This window comes from Cyprinus carpio, chromosome A12 (genome assembly GCF_018340385.1).
Source record: "Cyprinus carpio isolate SPL01 chromosome A12, ASM1834038v1, whole genome shotgun sequence".
In the NCBI taxonomy this organism is placed as follows: Eukaryota; Metazoa; Chordata; class Actinopteri; order Cypriniformes; family Cyprinidae; genus Cyprinus; species Cyprinus carpio.
In genome coordinates, this window is record NC_056583.1 from 4,049,863 (window position 1) to 4,068,999 (window position 19,137).

Genomic DNA, 19,137 nt, shown 5'->3' on the forward strand with positions numbered 1-19,137 from the left:
TTATTTGGTCTGGCTCCAATAGGTACTTTGTGAGTTTTGTAATCCAGTTCCAGTTCCACAAAGCCCTGTGTGAAGCCGCCCGTCAGCCAGCTCCACTCCACAACTGTGACATCTACCAATCCAAAGAAGCAGGGAAACTCCTGGGGTCAGTAAATCAATGAGAACTCAGACTGGTTCCAGATTTTACAAGCACTAAGAGCAAGAGTAGTAAGATTTTATAGATTCTCATTGATTTTTGCCTGTGAGTAAAAGAGCTCTACTCCCTCCTCCTCAGTGATGTGATGAAGATGGGCTTCAGTAAACCCTGGCCCGAAGCCATGACTTTGATTACTGGCCAGCCCAAAATGTCAGTCCAGCCTCTGATGGAGTACTTCCAACCTCTCATCAAGTGGCTGGTGGAGGAGAACAAAAAGAACGGTGACGTACTGGGATGGCCAGAATATGATTGGACGCCTTACAAAAGTAAGCCTGGAGTTCATAAATTGACATTTAAATGTTGGTTTACCGCTCAGTTTTCTGTTTTATTGTAAAACAAAAGTGCTTCAGCTGGGAAACTGGGGTGGCTTTCAGTTAAAAATAATCGAAACAGAGTCAAATTTAAATATTAGTTAGCCAATACCAAGATACTTTCCAAGATACTGTAGTTCCAACTCAATTTTAGACCACTGGATTTGGGTGATTCTTTAAATAGAGAAACAGGTTTTAACAACAACAAAGGTTCCATTTTCAAGGATGGAATATATTTTTCATATTTTTATTGTGTGTGTGTGTGCTTTTAAATCTATTTTAATATTGCAATTTTTTGGAGTGCTGAAACATAAAATTTGCCAGAATTTCTCAATTTTGTATTTATATATAATACTTTTTTATAACCATTTTTTTTTTCAATTAATTTGGTTTTGTATATGAACAATTTATTTAGAACAGAATCTCTGTTCCCAATATTGCTGTCACACCAATAATCTTATAATATAATATAATGTAATATAATGTTAGATATACAGTATATAAAACATAAAATAAAATATTATTTTTATTAGGTTTAGATTGTTATGATGGAAATGACCAGTTAAAAGATTTTAAAATCATTTGAGGTTTGTATTTGAAAATGTACATCTAGAAACAATCATTTCATTTAGCAAGTTTATCCAACTTTTTTCTTCAAAAATACAAAATGTCATTACATAGCATTACATGCCACAACATAGCAGTTTCTTTAGCACTAATAAAATGCTCCCACACTTCTCACCTGCTTGTTTCATTCACTTCAGTGATGGAAGAGAAGCCGAAAGCAGTCAGTTTCCTGGGTTTGAGTGTGGACGAGGCAGGGGCTATGGCGGGACAGTGGATTCTCCTGCTTCTGAGCATCGTCTTCCTACTTGGCATCATCTATTTAGCCTACAGATACAGGAAGACTAAACGCTTACAGGACAAATCAATGACTCAGACGGAGCTCAAGTAAAATCCTTTAAATAGGAATACATTCCATTCTTACCATGCAGTCATTACTTTTAGACAGAATCCACCTCTTTTTGAATGTAACCTATATTTATTATTTGTAGTCAAATTTGTTTGACTATGCAATGAATGGTGACTTGTAATTTATTTGTAAAATTTTTTTTTTTTAAATGTTTGACTGCTGTTTTTCAATTATTTGTATAGTCTTAACTGTGAGCATTTCTGATTGTTTTTACTGGTTAACCTTTAATAGAATATAAAGAATATAATAGAATATAAAGAATTATACAGATGTCGTGGCTTTGCTTAATTTCTGAGTTCAGCAACATTTCATAAAAATGAGCCTTCAGTTAAAAAAACACGAAACATTTTAATATCAGTACAATATTAAAAAAAAAATAAACCTTACAGATCATCATGTTTTTTTTCTTTGTGGACATACAGTATATTTTTTCAACTATATACCCAGGTCTAAGGTATACAAACACTCATTTGCTCAGAATGTAATGAAGTCTAGTGGTTTAGTATCCAACTCTACCCTCTAATAACTAAGTCAACCAATGTGGGCTTCTATCTGAAAGTTCACACTAATCCACCACTTGATTAGATTAAATTACACTAAAATATGAAACTCATTCCACATCCACCATTTAAGAATCTCATACCATGTTCAAGTTCAACAATGAATATTTTCAGTATTCTCATCATTGGAAGTGGGCTGATATGAGCTAAACTGAGCAGCCCTTATGACTTGGCAGTATATGTACATCTTCAAAAGAAATTATTATTAACATTTGTTCAAGCATAAAATCAACATTCTTTACATGTATGATAAATCGCACCAAGACAGTAGTACTATAGTAGTATCAATACTATACTATTTGAGAAGAGAAAAATATATTCTTAAAGGTAAAACAAAAATAAAGACATTAAACTGAAAATCTGAAATAAAGAGTGACTCGCAAAAACAGACAACGAATCTCAGTCATATTACAATACAAAATCAAATGAAACAAAATGAATGGCTCAAACAAAAAAAGTTTGAGGCAGGACTATATATTTTTTTGTTGAGTTGTATATAAATTTTGTTTTTTTTTTGTTCATTAAGTTTTTTTTTTTTGTTGTTGTTTTTTTTTACATTGCATTGCAGTAATAAGAATTTCATTGTGCTTAATTGTTATAAAAATTGCCTCACAATGAAAAAAAATGTGCTAAATTGAATTAAGCTTTTTGAATTAAACATTTTATTTATATATTTTTTTCATTTGAGATTGACCCAACTTCTAGAGATTTTACCCAACTAATTCTGACAGGAATGTGGTGGTTTGGGCAAACAATTTACAGACTTAAACACTGTAGTCTTCCTCCATGGAAGGAAGTAGCTGAAAAAAAAAATGGAGCAGTTCTTACACCGTGTTAAAAAATAAGCATCCCTGAAAATGCAACTGGAACTTGGAAATCAAGTCTATTTCCTCAGTGCTATTTGATCAGAACTGGTCTCAGATCAGTTCAGTATAAGTAAAAAGCCTCAAGGCTTTGGCAGGTAAACTATTATAGTGATATTAAAAAAAATATTTTAATGGAATAAAATTTAAAATGCAATTAAACACACTTGAAACTGAAATGTATTTACATATTCATGAAAATTTAAAACTAGGAAAATATATCAGTTGCTCTACTAAGTCAAAGATGTCCCAGACAGTACTCTTGCTTTGTTGAAAGCGGTTTAATGGTCTACAAATCACGATATTGCACTCAGACCAACAAACATTTCAAAACGTTCTCACTGCACGAGTGGCGGCTCCAAACGCTAGTGTCCAGTGTCTGTTGACTTGAGGCGGGGTTAATAAAAGACATCCTCCAATCATCACACTCCCCTGGCTCTGGACGGAGAGAGGTGAAGAGGTCAGTAGTAATATTCATGCATTTCTGTCCAGTTGATGACCCAGAGTTTCTTGCTCAGGCTGAAAGGCCAAGTTATAGCGCTCCTCTTTGCGTACTTTCACACCGTGGTACTTTGGCATTATCCTGTAGTAAACAGCCCTTTTGAAGAAACCACACTGCTCAAGACAGACGAGAGAATCAAAGAAACGTTTAAGGAAAGGGGCGATGGATATGCTTTGCAATGAAACTTTAAAAGTCAAAAAGTAATACGATTTTAAATGTTATCATTTATTCACCGTCAAGACAGCCCTATATTATTTCTTCTTTCTTTTTTTGTGAAACAAGATGTTTTCCATATGAAAGAGGACATGTGACTTGTGTGCTATATTTCAAGTCTTCTGAAGCCATTTTATAAATTTTGCAGCTATATTTTCTCATGTTCTTTGTTCTCAAACTTGTTGCATTATGATTGGTCATGTGATGGACAAGAAAAGTTGTTAAAAAAAAATTATGACACTTTTATGATGCTTTTTGTCATTTTTGGAGTTTGCAGTACTAATCTAAATCCACTTTTCTGAAAAACAGCAGCATGGAAATGCATCTCATTTTGTGTTTGAGAGAAGAAAATGCATAATAAATAATATGACAGGAGGGTAAGTAATTAATGACAGAATGTTAATTTTTGGGTGAATTATTTATTGGAAGGAATAGCTCACCCAAAAATGAACATTTGCTGAAAATGCACTCAGGCCACCCAAGATGTAGATGAGTTTGTTTCTTCATGGAAACAGATCTGGTGAAATGTAGCATTACATCACTTGCTCACCAGTGGATCCTCTGGAGTGAACGGGTTCTGTCAGAATGAAACAAATCACTGTTGTTTATAATCTATAATAACGCTTCCTCCATCCCCTGTTGTCCTCTCACATCAGAATCCACCAACATATTGGTTTTGGCTTCTAAACGGTGCTTGATCTGTGCATATTTGTCTGCTGATTCAGAGAAATGGCCTTTTCACTGCATAAACCAATATTATAGATAGAGGATTCATATTTTAGCCGGTTTGGAGTTAAAAATGTCTTGATGGATTTGTTTCTTGCAAACATGCAGCTTTTCCCTTCACAAGACATTAATTGATGGACTGGAGTGGTGTGGATTACTTGTGGATTATTGTGATGTTTTATCAGATGTTTGGAGTCTTATTCCGACGGCACCCATTCACTGCAGAGGATCTACTGGTTAACACGTAATGCTAAATTTCTCCAGATCTGTTTTGATAAAGAAACAAACTCATCTACATTTTGGATAGCCTGAGGGGAGGGGAGCAGAATCTTCATGCTTCAGTTAGGATCAGCTAAATTACAGTGTATACAAAAAATTGAAACATTTCATTAGTGGAAAAAAGTGCATGGAGATTCCCAGTTGAGCTAATCTGGGGATTTTTAGGGTTACTGAGCAAGACAGACAGAATGAGAAAGGAAGAGATTGTTATTTGACTCTGGCAGTGAAGGGATTACAGGTATGCCAGAAAACAGGCTTGCGAAGTGAAAAGTCAGAAAAAGCGTTTGTAACTAGACAGATCTCAAGAGTCTGCTTTACCGAAGGGCCCTAATGGTGCTGCCATAGGGGCCTGAGGGCCCCTGCAGACTCAGAATTCCTCCGTCAGCCTCTCTGTCTCAGAGGGCTGGATCTTTATTTCTGCTTTCTGGGATTTGGCCTCATACATCTCCCTCCTGCTTGCCCGTCGGAAGAAACCGCACTGTGGAGGAGGGGCGAAGCCCAAGGTAGGACATTAATTACTGATTTTAATAACAAGAGGCGGTGACATTTCACGTCAAGGGTGCACTGGGTAAAACTGAATTTCATGGACTGCAAGCATGTGGTTTAAATCTGTCCTGTCATTTGCATTTATTAACAGTCCCTGGTTAAGTTATAGTTTATAAATACATGTTTTAGGAAAAGTGCCTAACCAAGGTATGACCAAAATCTAATTTCATATAATGGTACTATTCAACATTTTGGGGATAGACTGATTTTTTATTCAGCAAGAACACGTTAAATTAAACTAAAGTGGCATTATTTCAAATAATTTGACAATATTACTGTTTTTACAGTGTGTTTGATCAAATAAATGCAGCTATGGTTAACAGAAGAGACTTTGAAAACTATTTTTCAAAAACATTAAAAATCATAAAAAAATCACATAAATGGTCCTGTATATATATATATATATATATATATATATATATATATATATATATATATATATATATATATATATATATAACAAAAAAGTCTAGCATCAGTAAAAAACAAAGCTTAACCCAACATTATACTCGACTTAAAAAAGAAAAATAATATTTATAAAATGTTGATGTATACACACGTGACACGTTTTTTTTTTTTTTTTTTTGAAATTTCGCATTTTTTTATTTGATCTTGATGGAATGTTGACCAAATATAAAAGCACAAATACCTTCCACAGGATGAGACTGATGATGCCTAATAACAGAATCCCTGCAACCGCGGAAACAATGATGATCCAGAGAGGAACTTCATACGGCGTCTCCTCTCCCAGCACCGGGTCAATGTTTACTGAAAACTACAGACAATTCAATTAGATGAGCCTTCAGCAATGCATTAGCAGTTACACTGAGAATATTTATAAGGATTGGATGATCCGAACTTTCACATTGTCTCATCATTTATTCACCTTCATGTCATTTAGAAGAAAAAATAAATATTTCAGATTAATAATCCATATTATTTCAAGCTCCGAATAGAACACAAAAGCACCATAAAAGTAGTCCATATGTCTTGTGCACTGTATTGCAAGAATCATAAGTCATTTAATCATTTTTTGTGAGGAACATTCCAATTTATGTCATTATTTGCCAAAAATCTTTATCTTTTCAGTAGCTCTCATATGAATGGTGCCACTGGCACAGCTAGCACACAAATTATTCAAATAATATAAAGTAATAAATATGCCTCATATTTTGCACTGTATTTTACATAAATATATCAAAACTGTTTCAGAAGTCAAGTCATTTTTATTTATATATCACTTTAAACAAAACAGATCCCAGTAATAAACAGGAAAATGACCATTGGTGTTGTTATTAAACTCAATTTCAACTGTAAAGCCGCTGTGTACAAGACAACAGTCATTACATGAATTTAGTCCAGGGTTGATTCAGTAGTAACAGTGTTGATGTTGCAAAGTCGATCAATTATAAAACAAATTTGTTTCACAGCAGCTCTACACAGGACTATAGTGTTATTGTTCAGCTCAGTTTAGTTTATTGTTGATTCAATTTAATTCAGTAACTATATCAATGTTGCAAAGTTCATCAATTATGAAACAACTTCAAATTCAGCTGTGAAGCAGACAATTGTATCATTATCCAGCTCAAGTTTTGTTCTTTTTTGATAGTGCCAGAGCAAAGCTTTAATGTTTCTGAAGATTAACTGTCTTTTAAACCTCAGTCCATATGGCCCGAGCACTAAATTATGAGATATTTCTGATTCAGTGCGTTAACGAGACTACTTTAATGGTGTTTTCACAGTTATTTTTTTTCAGTTCATGAACTATGAAGCGTCATGAGGTTGAGCAAATAAATCAATATTAGGTGAACTTTAATGTGAACAGCTCTGACCTCTCTGGTCTGGTTGTCCATCCTGATGGCCGGTTTATCCGTCAGCAGTCTCAGCGTGGCCTGGCCCTTCACTTCCACTCGCAGGGCATTGGCGTAATCCTGCCAGAGAACCACAGAGATGCATAGAGTCATTTAGTGAGCACCATTTAGTGGGTACTTCACAAACAGCTACTAATACAAACCTCCAGCAAGGTGCTGTTCCACACGCGTGACCGGACTCTGATCTCTGTCTGAGTCGACATGTTGTGCAGCGGGCAGGAGAAGGTCACACAGCGAGCCGTCATCTTTGAACACTCCTGAACAGAGACAAGAGCCATTCATATGATGAAAAAACTGGTGGGACACCACGAAAATCATTCCTCAGAGAGCAAACATCTGCCTCACCAGAAAATGGGGCACTTTACGAGGTGCCAGGACAGTGACAGAAGCTTCTGCCTGGGGATATCCGGATTCCACCGCTCTTTTAGACCGTTTGGTACCTCGATCTGACAGCTGGAAGAGACGATGTAGGACAACAATTGAATGGAGTGAATGAAAATGGAAATGAGTTACTGTGGGCTGCTGTATTTCCTCAGACTCACTGTGAGGTTGAGAGGGTTGACAATCTTCCCCGGTGGGACGCAGTGCAACTCTAAAGCTCCTTTGATCACTATCTCTGTGAGATACAGCAGCCATTTCCCATTGGCTACCTCATATGGCCATTCAAAGTCAATCATCAGAGTTCCCAGATCTCCCAGAGGTTCTCCTTGCATGTGCACCTGAAAAAGATCATTTTAATGTTTTTACACTTTGAACTGTTTAAAAGGAGCTTAAAAGAACTGAACATTCTGTCATCATTTATTCACCCTCATGTCATTCCAAACCTGTATAACTTTCATCTTAAAAGATATTTTGAAGAACGTTGGTAACCGAACAAGGGAAGTCCTAAGAGGCCATGGATTATTCATATTTTTCTCTCTTGTTTTTCGACTTAATTTTCTCGTGATCTCGACATAACAACATTTTTTCTCTAAACTCCACGACTGCGCCAACAGAAAAAAGAAAGTTATGCACATTTAGAAACACAATGAGGCTGAGTAAATGAAGACTGTCGTGAAAAGTGACCTCAAATCTCATTTTGGTCCATTTAGTTTTGATGTCCATCTACTTTTCATTTCACTGTTGTTTTGGGGAATCTGCACCAATTACATATTGCATTTATTATGTTTGTCTTCCTACTAATATTATAGCAGAAACATATAAAAAGTTATATATATTTTGCCCTAATTTCTTCATTTTAATGTGGCAATGATTAAACCCTTGAGCTTTTTCATCATCATTCACTTTTTAAGTACTGGCCAAAAACATTTACAACTGCACTACCGTTCTAAATTGAAGGTAATTGAAATTGTTTTTTTTTTTTTTTTAAGAATTTAATACTTTTATTCACCAAGAATGCATTAAACTGATCACAAGTGACATTTACAATAATTTCATATTAGTGCTGTTCTTTGGAAACTAAATGCCACTTTAGTTTCATTCATCAAAGAATCTTGAACATTTTATTTAAAGGTTTCCACAAAAATAGAAACTGTTTTTAACACCGTAGACTGGAGTTATGGCTGCTGAAAATTCAGCTTTGTCATCACAGGAAAAATCTACATTTTAAATTGTAATAATATTTCAGAATATTACTGTTTTTGCAGTATTTTAGATCAAATGAGAATATGAGACAAAAAAAAAAAAAAAGTGGATTGGATCAGATTTGTAAAAAAAAAATTAAACTACAATCATCTAAAAAATACACCAAAATAAAAACCATTTTTTGGTGTGTGTCTGAAGAAACCTAAAGCCACACTTACACGAAACACAAACTCCAGCGGACTCCCCACATCACTGATGCTGTTCATGGCAGATTCACCAATCACACTGCCACTGAACGTCGTGTCAATCACTTGTTTTTCTCTGAACATGACAGGAAAAAATGATAATAATCACAGAATCAAAAAGATTTTTATCATCAGGACTGTTTTTGTTTGTATGAGGGACATTCAAAAGTAAAATGTTTGGCTTCAAATTAACATTTGATGAACTTTTGTGTTTTAACATGCACAGATGAATCATTTATTCATTGTAAATGTTCAAATTTTTTGTTAATTTTTAAAATAAATCAAAGTACATACAGGGAGAAGGTAGTAAGGACCGTGTTCTTCACGTTAAGAGTGACAGAAACAGGATCCAGATCCTTCTGCTCACTGATACTGAAGACAAACACAATACAAATCAGCTTAAAGAAAAGGCCCGCAGAAATGCTTTAGTTCAACACTGTGCACTGAGGGAACCATTTTAGTTAGTCCAGACTTACGTGGAGAGCTGAAGCTGCGATTCAATCTGCTTTGTGTAAAGTGTAACACCAGAAGTCTCAAAGATGATTATCAAGGAGGTCTGTGGAGAAGGAAATCAGGAGTGAGAGCGAATTAGCAAAATAAAGCTGTACAGTCTGATCAGCTGAGTTCATTCAAATGGCCCGTGGAAAATGAGTCATTGGAGATGCTTTTTTAATTGACATGCAAATCCTCAGAAAGGTCACATATTGGACATGTTTTCTACCTTGTGATTGCTTTTAAATGGGTTTCCCAGATCGCATATCACAGTCTCGTCTGCGCTGCACTCAATACCTAAACCAGTCTGTAATAAAGACAAACCAAGAAAGTTCAGAACAGCATTGAGAACACTGGAATGATCTAATTAATAAGATTTAAAAGAAAGAGTCTCTAATAGGAAGTCACTTTTTGGCAAGTTTGGTAATATATAATATAATATAATATAATATAATATAATATAATATAATATAATATAATATAATATAATATAATATAATATAATATAATAAACTATAATATAATATAATATAATATAATATAATATAATATAATATAATAAACTATAATATAATATAATATAATATAATATAATATAATATAATATAATATAATATAATATTGATTTATTTTGGTAAAATAATATTGATTTATTTAAACTAGTCCTTTATATAGTTCAATTTAATTTTTATTCCATGTGCTACTTTCATTTATTGGTAAGCTGCAATAATGACAATGCAATCTGTGCATTACACCATAAATATAATATAATATAATATAATATAATATAATATAATATAATATAATATAATATAATATAATATAATATAATATAATATAATATAATATAATAGGTAAATTAATAATATTTAGCAATAATGACTGACTAACTGTACATTACACAATGAATATATAATATAATATAATATAATATAATCTGTTACACTTTACAATAAACGTCCTTAGTCAACCTCAGTTAACCACATTAGTTAACATGAACTAACAATGAAAAATTCTTCTAAAGTATTAATTAATCATAGTTAATGTTAATTTCAACATGTACTAATACATTTTTAAAATCAAAACTTGTATCTGCTAATATTATTTAATGAACCTGAGCTAACATGGATTAACAATGAATAGGTATAAGATTCGTAAATACTGTAACAAATGTATTGCTCATTGTTAATGCATAAACTAAGGTTAACTAAGGAAGGTTATTGTAAAGTGTTACCTGTAATATAACATTTGGTCAGTTGCCAATAGTTTATTTTGCAGCTGGCTAACTGTACATCACTCCATATATAAAATATATAATATATAAATATATTATTATATTTAGTAATATTTGGTTTATTTTGCAATAACTACTGGCTAACAGTACATTACAACATAAATGTAATAAAATACAATATCTAATATTAACACAATTAAATGTACTTATTATCTTTTGTGAAATAAATGCATTTTAAATTATATAGCAAAATTTTGTACAAACAAATGCTTGATCAATGGGAAAATCAATTCATAGCTCAACCAAGAACAATTGTTTATTTGAGATATTACAAAGCTCTTCTTTATGATTGTTCTTTTCTGAGGGATGAAGCCTGTGGAGGTGAGATGAATAGTGAAAGAGCGCCTCCGTGTGGACTCACCAGAGGGCGCACTCCTGAGTATTTGAGTGAGGGCGGAATGGTGATGCTCAGCGTGGCCTGATGGGCGTCCTCGGCCTCCTGCTTACCTCCATCCGGCATGTTAGTAACATTCACCATCATCACCAGCTTCTTAATGTTACTGTTGAACTCCATAGTCTGACTGAACAAACCAGCACATCCCATAATTCCCATGTGTATTTAAACATTAGTATTTGAAGAATAATGTAGCTTGTAAAATAAAATGTAAATTTTAAATTTAAAATAATATTAAAACTTTTTTTATATATTTAATTTGAATCTGATTCCAGGTGCTGCTTTCATGTCTGTCATATCTCTCTGTGGTGTGTTTATTTTATCACATAATTTCACAGAATGATTCAACCAAATAAATGACTTAATTATTTTTTTCCAATAAAAGTTTCCAATACTTTATTTTGTAATAATATAATATAATATAATATATAAAATAATATAATATAATATAATAATAATAATATAATATAATATAATAATATAATATAAATAATATAATATAATATAATATATATAATATAATATTGATTTATTTTGGTAAAATAATATTGATTTATTTAAACTAGTCCTTTAAAAGTTCATTTTAATTTTTATTCCATGTGCTACTTTCATTTATTGGTAAGCTGGTAAATTGCTGATACTTTATTTTGCAATAACAACTGGCTAATTGTACAGTACATCATTTAATGGTCAATTTTTCCTTACATTAATATGAATATAATATAATATAATATAATATAATATAATATAATATAATATAATATAATATAATATAATATAATATAATAATATATTTTATTTTTTTTGGGTTTTAGACTTCATTTAGTAAAACTATTTTAATTGAATAAATAGTTTTTAAGTGGCCACAATATAGTAAACACTATACTATTACCAGTAATATTCTACTCTGATCATTGTTTTACATGGCACATGTTACATTAATCATTAGATTTATGAATAAGCCCTACTAAAATTAAATGATAATAACTGAATTTACTCAAAAGACCTCTGAACTTAAATGTGAATAAATGCTGTTTGTGTACACATTTTCTTCCATCCACATTCACTAGTTTTCATGCAGCATACTCACCTGGGGAAGGGAATGTAATTCTCATCAGCAAATTTGGCCTTGAGCTGCAGGTTACTGCTACACGTGTTGTCAACACCACACTCCTTATGAAAGTTAATCTGAGGACAAACATACCAAAGCACTCTCAAGACTCACATCAGCAGGAACCTTCAGGCAGAGGTTTCCCTTCAGCTGAGACTGGTTTGTACCTCAGTTTTGCTGGTCAGGGTCTGCTGGCCGCTCAGCACAGGGAAAGCGTCCAGACTCTGCAGTGTTTGCTGTGCTGCTGCTTTCTGCTCGTTCAGAGAAACATTGAGAGTGAACACTATGGGCTGAAGTTTGTCCCTCACAGGAGTCTAGTAAGGGGGGAGAGAGAGAAAAACAACCCTATTGCTTCTTTGCATTCACTAAAGCCAGATTACTGGATCAGAATGGCATACTTATCCTATGCAAATTTTTTACATGCATTAAAGAAGTTATTATTTATGCATTATATATGTTGGCTATATATCCTGTGATTATATTATACATTATATTATAATGTAATGTAATCTTTTATGACATAAAAGGTTTTAGACTTCATTTATTAAAACTATTTTAACCGAATAAATAGTTTTTAAGTGGCCACAATATAGTAAACACTAAATCTAAATCATACTATACTATACTAAATCCTAAATCATCAACAAACAAACAAACAAACAAACTGATATAATATAATATAATATAATATAATATAATATAATATAATATAATATAATATAATATAATATAATATAATATAATATAATATATTTTTGTATGTTGCAAATACTTGATTATATAATAATAATAATAATAATTAATAATATATTTTTCGTATGTTTCAAATACTTTATTTCACGATAATAACATTTAACATATAATAACAATAACATATAAAACACTTGCAATATCTGTATTGCTATTATATTATTATTATAAAAATATTCTATTATTAGTATTATTATTAATACATTTATGCATACATTTATTTATTTAGTCATTAATTATTCATGTTTAAATACATATAAATTATATATACAATATTTATGTGTGTGATAGAGAGACAAAGAGAGAGTGTGTGTGTGTGTGTGTACTTGTAAGGGCCAAATGTCCTCACTTATATAGTGCAATAACATGACAACCCACTAGTAAGGACATTTTACTGGTCCTCACTGGTTCAAAAGGCTTATAAATTGGCCAAAACCTGTTTTTATTAAAATCTAGTGTTTGCACGTGTTTTTGTGAGGGGTAGATTTAGGGGTAGGGGTTGGGTGATACCTGATATAAAACCAGTGGAAGTCTATGCATATCCTCACTAATATAGTGAAACAAACACGTGTGTGTGTGTGTGTGTTGTGTTATCAGGTGGTCTCTCACATGAACAGAAAGTTCCAGCTCTTGACATGCGGGAGTGGAGAAAGACAGCAGGCCTGTAAATGTGCTTTGCTTGTTGTCCAGGAAACGAACTCGGGCGCCACGGCGATTCGGGTCAGCATCTACTGTGTACTTCACAGCTGATGCAGAGAGCAACAAACTCATGGTTAATCCAATAAAACCCAGACCAAACACTCCTGAAGCAGGCGCTCCACTTACTGATGTCCTTCTTGAAGGCTGTGTTTCCAGTGCTGAGATTGTAGCTGAAACACACTTTCACCTTTATGCTATAAAAAAAAATCAAATTTAATGAATTCTTACTACAGGACAATTATAATATGATAAGTTTATGACTAAATTATGCTGAAAATCGTCTCCAGGTTACGTATATGTAACCATGGTTCCCTGAAGGGAACGAGACACTGCGTCGGAAAACGCTATGTGAATGCCTTCAGCGTGACCATGCTCTGAATCACATCAATCAGTCAAATGGAAGGGCGAAACGTCATAGGCGGGTGACATAGCGACCAGGAAACTATAAAAGCATGTGAGGTGGAACCGACATCAGCTTCGAGGAATGAAGCAAGTGCTCACAGGGATGCTGAAAATATGGCCCTGAGACACAGTGTCTCATTCCCTTTGGGGAACTATGGTTACATACGTAACCTGGAGACGTTACGCTTCAGGAACTCAAGCTGTGTCGGAAAACGCTATGGGAACGAGTATGCCCACGACGCCAGAATTGCAAATCCCTGCCTAGTGTGGAAGAGCACAGCTAGGACAAGAGAACAGAAGAGCCAGGAATGGCTCGCATATCTAGGCCATAAAATCTGACAAATGTGAGGAGCGTGGACCATCCCGCTGCGTTGCAGATGTCCTGCATGGACAAACCTGCCAGGAAGGCCTTGGAGGCAGCCATACCTCGGGTCGAGTGAGCATTGACCTCCAATGGTGAGGGGAGATCAGAGGATGGCAATAGTAATGGCATCAATTATCCACCGACTGAGGGTCTGCAGGAAGCCCCCTATTAGGGGGGACCATAGCAAACAAGCAGTTGGTCCGCCCTTCTCCACAGGGCAGCTCTGTGGATGTATGCAGATAAGCTTCTGCTGGTCAGGCTCCCTGAAGGGAGGAGGACAGAAGGCCTGTAGCATGATAGGCTGTGGTGTAACAGAGGGGACCTTAGGGACACACCCCACATATCCCACATACCCGGAAGAGGAGGAGAATGAATTAATTAGTAAAGTCTTGTTTTTTGTTTTTTTGTTATCTTATGTTGTATGGTGTACTTTTTTGATGTTTTTATTACCTTTCTGGACATGGACAGTATATCGTACATACATTTTCAATGGAGGGACGGAAAGCTCTCGGACTAAATCTAAAATATCTTAAACTGTGTTCCGAAGATGAACGGAGGTCTTACGGGTTTGGAACGGCATGAGGGTGAGTCCTTAATTACATAATTTTAATATTTGGGTGAACTAACCCTTTAACAGCGGGAAAAGCACAATCAGCCCTCCAAGAGCCGACTGCGCAAGCTCTGCTCCCCATTAATGCTGCTAATTATAATATTAGGCATAATATCTTTGTGTAACTGATGCTTGTGCAACTGGCGAGCTCATTGACGCCCTCCGTATTAATCTCTTTGGAGAAAGACAGGCGGAGCGTCACGCCCTCTCCCTGGGAGGAAGGACCACAGCGCGGGCTTCCGAAACCTGGAGAGCAGGCGCCCAGATCTATTGGTTAGGGAAGAAGATAGGGACTCACCAGTCTACATTCCCTCGACCGGATCCATATGTGAAACCCACGAGCACAGCCACCACTCCGCCTTGGCAAAATGGGGCCGTCACTACGAGAAACGCTAGTGAAGGCCCCCTTCTCAAAGAGAGCCCTCTGAGAGTGAAGCAAGGCAGTAACAAAATGCTCGCAATGCAGGCAGTCAGTTCCCTCGAAAGCTGACTCTGAGTGCTTCGCTCCCAAGCCGACAACACACAAACTGTGTGTGTCCCAACCCGAAATATATCATGGGCAGGGAGGAACACACAGCCTGAACGCTGCCTGCTCGGCTAATGCTTCTTTTGACTGAAGCTTTGACATAATGCAGCTTATCAGTGGACAAACAACACTAAATAAGACTCACAAACAGATAGCGACTGACAAACACACAGAGCGCTTGCTGAATGACAAAAAGTTGACGCCGATTCCACCTCACATGCTTTTATAGCTTCCTGGTCGCTACATCATCTGCCTAGGACGTCTCGCTCTTCCACTGGACTAATTACACATGTGATTCAGAGCGTGGTCACGCTGAAGGCATTCCCATAGCGATTTCCGACGCAGCTCGAGTTCCTGAAGGGGAACGAATGCCTAAAATATTTGTTAGAATAGAAACATGTCCTCTTACCAGGAATTAACACACTGGTTTGGAATCACAATCTTTGGCTCTACTGTTAAGTTTTGGGAGAGGTGGATGACCGGACGAGCCCTGAAAAAATACCCATCAAACATCACTGGTTTGGAGGTTTGCTTGCAGAACAGATTGATTGATTTAAATGGCTATGACCAGCAGGGGGCCCTACAAGCATGCAGGGACCACATATTTGTTAGGTGTTAAAGGCTTAGTTCAGCCAAAAATGAAAATTATGTCATTAATGACTCACCCTCATGTCGTTCCAAACCCGTAAGACCTCCGTTCATCTTTGGAACACAGTTTAAGATATTTTAGATTTAGTCCGAGAGCTTTCTGTCCCTCCATTGAAAATGTATGTATGGTATACTGTCCACGTCCAGAAAGGTAATAAAAACATCATCAAAGTGGTCCATGTGACATCAGAGGGTCCGTTAGAATTTATTGAAGCATCGAAAATACATTTTGCTCCAAAAATATCAAAAATTACGACTTTATTCAGGATTGTCTTCTCTGCCGGGTCTGTTGTGAATGTGACAGCTGTGACTGTTGACGTACGACGCTGCTGACGTGTTCTCTGGTGTGCCCAATAACAAAGAAAACACGTCAGCAGCGTCATACGTCAGCGGCGTCACTGCAGTGTTGTGAACGCGCTCACAACAGACCCGGAAGAGAAGAAAATTATGAATAAAGTCGTAATTTTTGTTATTTTTGGAGCAAAATGTATTTTCGATGCTTCAATAAATTCTAATGGACCCTCTGATGTCACATGGACTACTTTGATGATGTTTTTATTACCTTTCTGGACGTGGACAGTATACCGTAAATACATTTTCAATGGAGGGACAGAAAGCTCTCTGACTAAATCTAAAATATCTTAAACTGTTTCGAAGATGAACGGAGGTCTTACGGGTTTGGAACGACATGAGGGTGAGTCATTAATGACATAATTTTCATTTTTGGCTGAACTAACCCTTTAAGGTTGGTAACACAAAGTACATGTCTGCTGCTTGCTAGCTGTTATTACTATAAATCATCCATTAAAAATCAATCAAATAGAAACTATATAAAATACAATATGCATTGTTGCACATACATTTATTATTTATTTATAATTTATTTGCAAATATAAATTTAATAAACAAATGCACAAATTAATAAACAAATGAACAACAAAAATAATAACAATACATTTGTTTAAATCATTCCCTCTGAATAATATGAACATCTATAATAATAATAATAAGGTAACACTTTAGAATAGGAAACACATATTCACTATTGACTAAAAGTTTTCCCTGAACAAACTCCTAATTTACTGCTTATTAATAGTGTTCCTGTGGCTCAGTGGAAAAGCATTGCGTTAGCAGCGCAAAAGGTTGGGTTCAACCTCTGCTCATGCAGAATAATACATTTAAATGCACTTATAAGTACTAATGAACAGCCAATATGCCAGTAATATGCATGCTAGTTAATAATAATAACTACTGGAGTAATTAATTGGAATTATTATTATTATTATTATCAATTTATTTATTTTTAATTTATTTGTAAATAAATAAATCTAAATTATATAAAATAAAATATATAACAAAGAAATGTTACAATAGTAATAGTTATAGTAATAATAAGTTTTTTTTTTTAGCAAATAAATAGAAATTAATTAAATTATACAAAAATAATAAATAAAATGTATAATAATAATAATAATAATAATAATAATAATAATAATAATAATAATAATATGTAATTTTGTAGAGACATTTTTGGCCACAAAAATGTCCACATACACTTATAAATTTATATTTGTCTATAGAGCACTAAAACGTTTTTTTTTTTTTAAGATCATGAGAAATATACATTCACTCAAGTGTGTCCAAACTTTTGATTGGAAGTGTATGTGTGTATATAAAATCTATATTTGTATATTTATGTGGCTTCTGTGTTTGGAAAAAGAATAGTTGAAAATCCCTCTGAATAATATGAGCATCTATAAATTGGCAAACACTGCTGAAAGACTAAACCTCAAGAGAGCGATGCGGTCATCCATGGAGCCCACCAAAATATCAGGATAATCATTTCCATCCATATCCATCCCTCCACTGAGAGAGTAGCCGAATGTCTGAAAGCCACTGGGACCTAATGATTTCCCCTCAATCACCTAAGAGAAAGTCACATTAACTGTTCAACATAGAGTAAATCCCCCTCTTCTTATTCTCAAGGTCCAGATATATCTGATATGGTTCATTTATGTATGATGACGCAATTATCAATGCCATGCAACAGTAGGTAATTGTAGAAACGTCACCCAAAAATCTTAAATGTATATATATATATCCCAAGATGCTTGCTTTACCTGGCTGGGCTCCTTAGTTATTCCATTTTTGCTCCCCATCCATAAAAAGACTTTCCCAGAGTCTTGGAACGGAGCGCCAACAGCTAAATCTGAATGAAGAAACCAAGACACAAACCCTGGAGCAACATGATTTACCCTCCATGGCCTCCAGATGGCAGCATTATAACATCTATTACATAATACACTACCACTCAAAAGCTGCATTTATTTCATCAAAACTACAGTTTTTTTTTTTTTTTTTTTTTCAGGACTCTTTGATAAATAGGAAGTTAAAATAAATATTTTGTAAGATTATTTATATATATATATATATATATATATATATATATATATATATATATATATATATATATACTGAAACCTAAGATCTAAATTAAAAAATCAAAAAATCTTATTGACTCTAAACTTTTGAATAGTAGTGTATTTTTGTATTTATTTATGTATATTCATATATATTTATTTGTGCATATTTATTTTTAATATTTATTATGCTTATAAAGTATAATAATAATTTATACTTTTTTATGTTCTGTTCAAATAATTGCATATTTATAACAATAAGTCTGTAGTCCGCGTTACCTTGAAATCCATCCTGATTGATGTCCCCCACCGCAGCAACAGCAAATCCAAACCCTGAGCCTTTTTTACCCTTCAGAACCAAGCTGGCTTTTTTCTGGAAGGATCCGTTCTCGTTCATGAAGATGTAAACAGCTCCTCCCTCCTCCTTGTTGCGATCAAAGTAGAATGGAGCTCCAACGATCAGGTCGTTCCAGCTATAACAACACGCAACCACACAAATGACATGTTATGTCTAAATTATGAAAGTCTATTTTCATAGAAGTCTTTCATAGCTTTAGT

General features: G+C 34.4%; 2 protein-coding genes across 3 annotated transcripts in view; one reads left to right on the forward strand and one right to left on the reverse strand.

The window, feature by feature from the left end:
* The window catches only part of LOC109099167 (angiotensin-converting enzyme-like), a 36,333-nt gene extending 34,589 nt beyond the window's left edge, over nucleotides 1-1,744 (forward strand). The window contains exons 23-25 of the mRNA XM_042767200.1: nucleotides 23-145; nucleotides 275-462; nucleotides 1,272-1,744. Of these exons, the coding sequence (XP_042623134.1) occupies nucleotides 23-145; nucleotides 275-462; nucleotides 1,272-1,462 (502 nt within the window). The 3' untranslated portion in view covers nucleotides 1,463-1,744. The remainder of the gene's footprint in view (nucleotides 1-22; nucleotides 146-274; nucleotides 463-1,271) is intronic.
* An 830-nt stretch (nucleotides 1,745-2,574) lies between these two features.
* The window catches only part of LOC109099166 (integrin alpha-3-like), a 72,416-nt gene continuing 55,853 nt past the window's right edge, over nucleotides 2,575-19,137 (reverse strand). The window contains exons 7-26 of one of the 2 annotated variants that reach the window (XM_042767202.1): nucleotides 18,859-19,052; nucleotides 18,280-18,368; nucleotides 17,948-18,084; nucleotides 15,921-16,001; nucleotides 13,736-13,803; nucleotides 13,520-13,656; nucleotides 12,328-12,474; nucleotides 12,140-12,237; nucleotides 11,017-11,176; nucleotides 9,591-9,668; nucleotides 9,346-9,425; nucleotides 9,164-9,241; nucleotides 8,843-8,945; nucleotides 7,583-7,759; nucleotides 7,386-7,493; nucleotides 7,184-7,297; nucleotides 7,002-7,100; nucleotides 5,819-5,944; nucleotides 4,942-5,101; nucleotides 2,575-3,341 (exon numbers count right to left, since the gene is read on the reverse strand). In XM_042767202.1, the coding sequence (XP_042623136.1) occupies nucleotides 4,991-5,101; nucleotides 5,819-5,944; nucleotides 7,002-7,100; nucleotides 7,184-7,297; nucleotides 7,386-7,493; nucleotides 7,583-7,759; nucleotides 8,843-8,945; nucleotides 9,164-9,241; nucleotides 9,346-9,425; nucleotides 9,591-9,668; nucleotides 11,017-11,176; nucleotides 12,140-12,237; nucleotides 12,328-12,474; nucleotides 13,520-13,656; nucleotides 13,736-13,803; nucleotides 15,921-16,001; nucleotides 17,948-18,084; nucleotides 18,280-18,368; nucleotides 18,859-19,052 (2,185 nt within the window). In that variant the 3' untranslated portion in view covers nucleotides 2,575-3,341; nucleotides 4,942-4,990. Of the gene's footprint in view, nucleotides 3,519-4,941; nucleotides 5,102-5,818; nucleotides 5,945-7,001; nucleotides 7,101-7,183; nucleotides 7,298-7,385; nucleotides 7,494-7,582; nucleotides 7,760-8,842; nucleotides 8,946-9,163; nucleotides 9,242-9,345; nucleotides 9,426-9,590; nucleotides 9,669-11,016; nucleotides 11,177-12,139; nucleotides 12,238-12,327; nucleotides 12,475-13,519; nucleotides 13,657-13,735; nucleotides 13,804-15,920; nucleotides 16,002-17,947; nucleotides 18,085-18,279; nucleotides 18,369-18,858; nucleotides 19,053-19,137 lie in introns of both variants that reach the window. The other variant, XM_042767201.1, reaches the window with a different exon arrangement.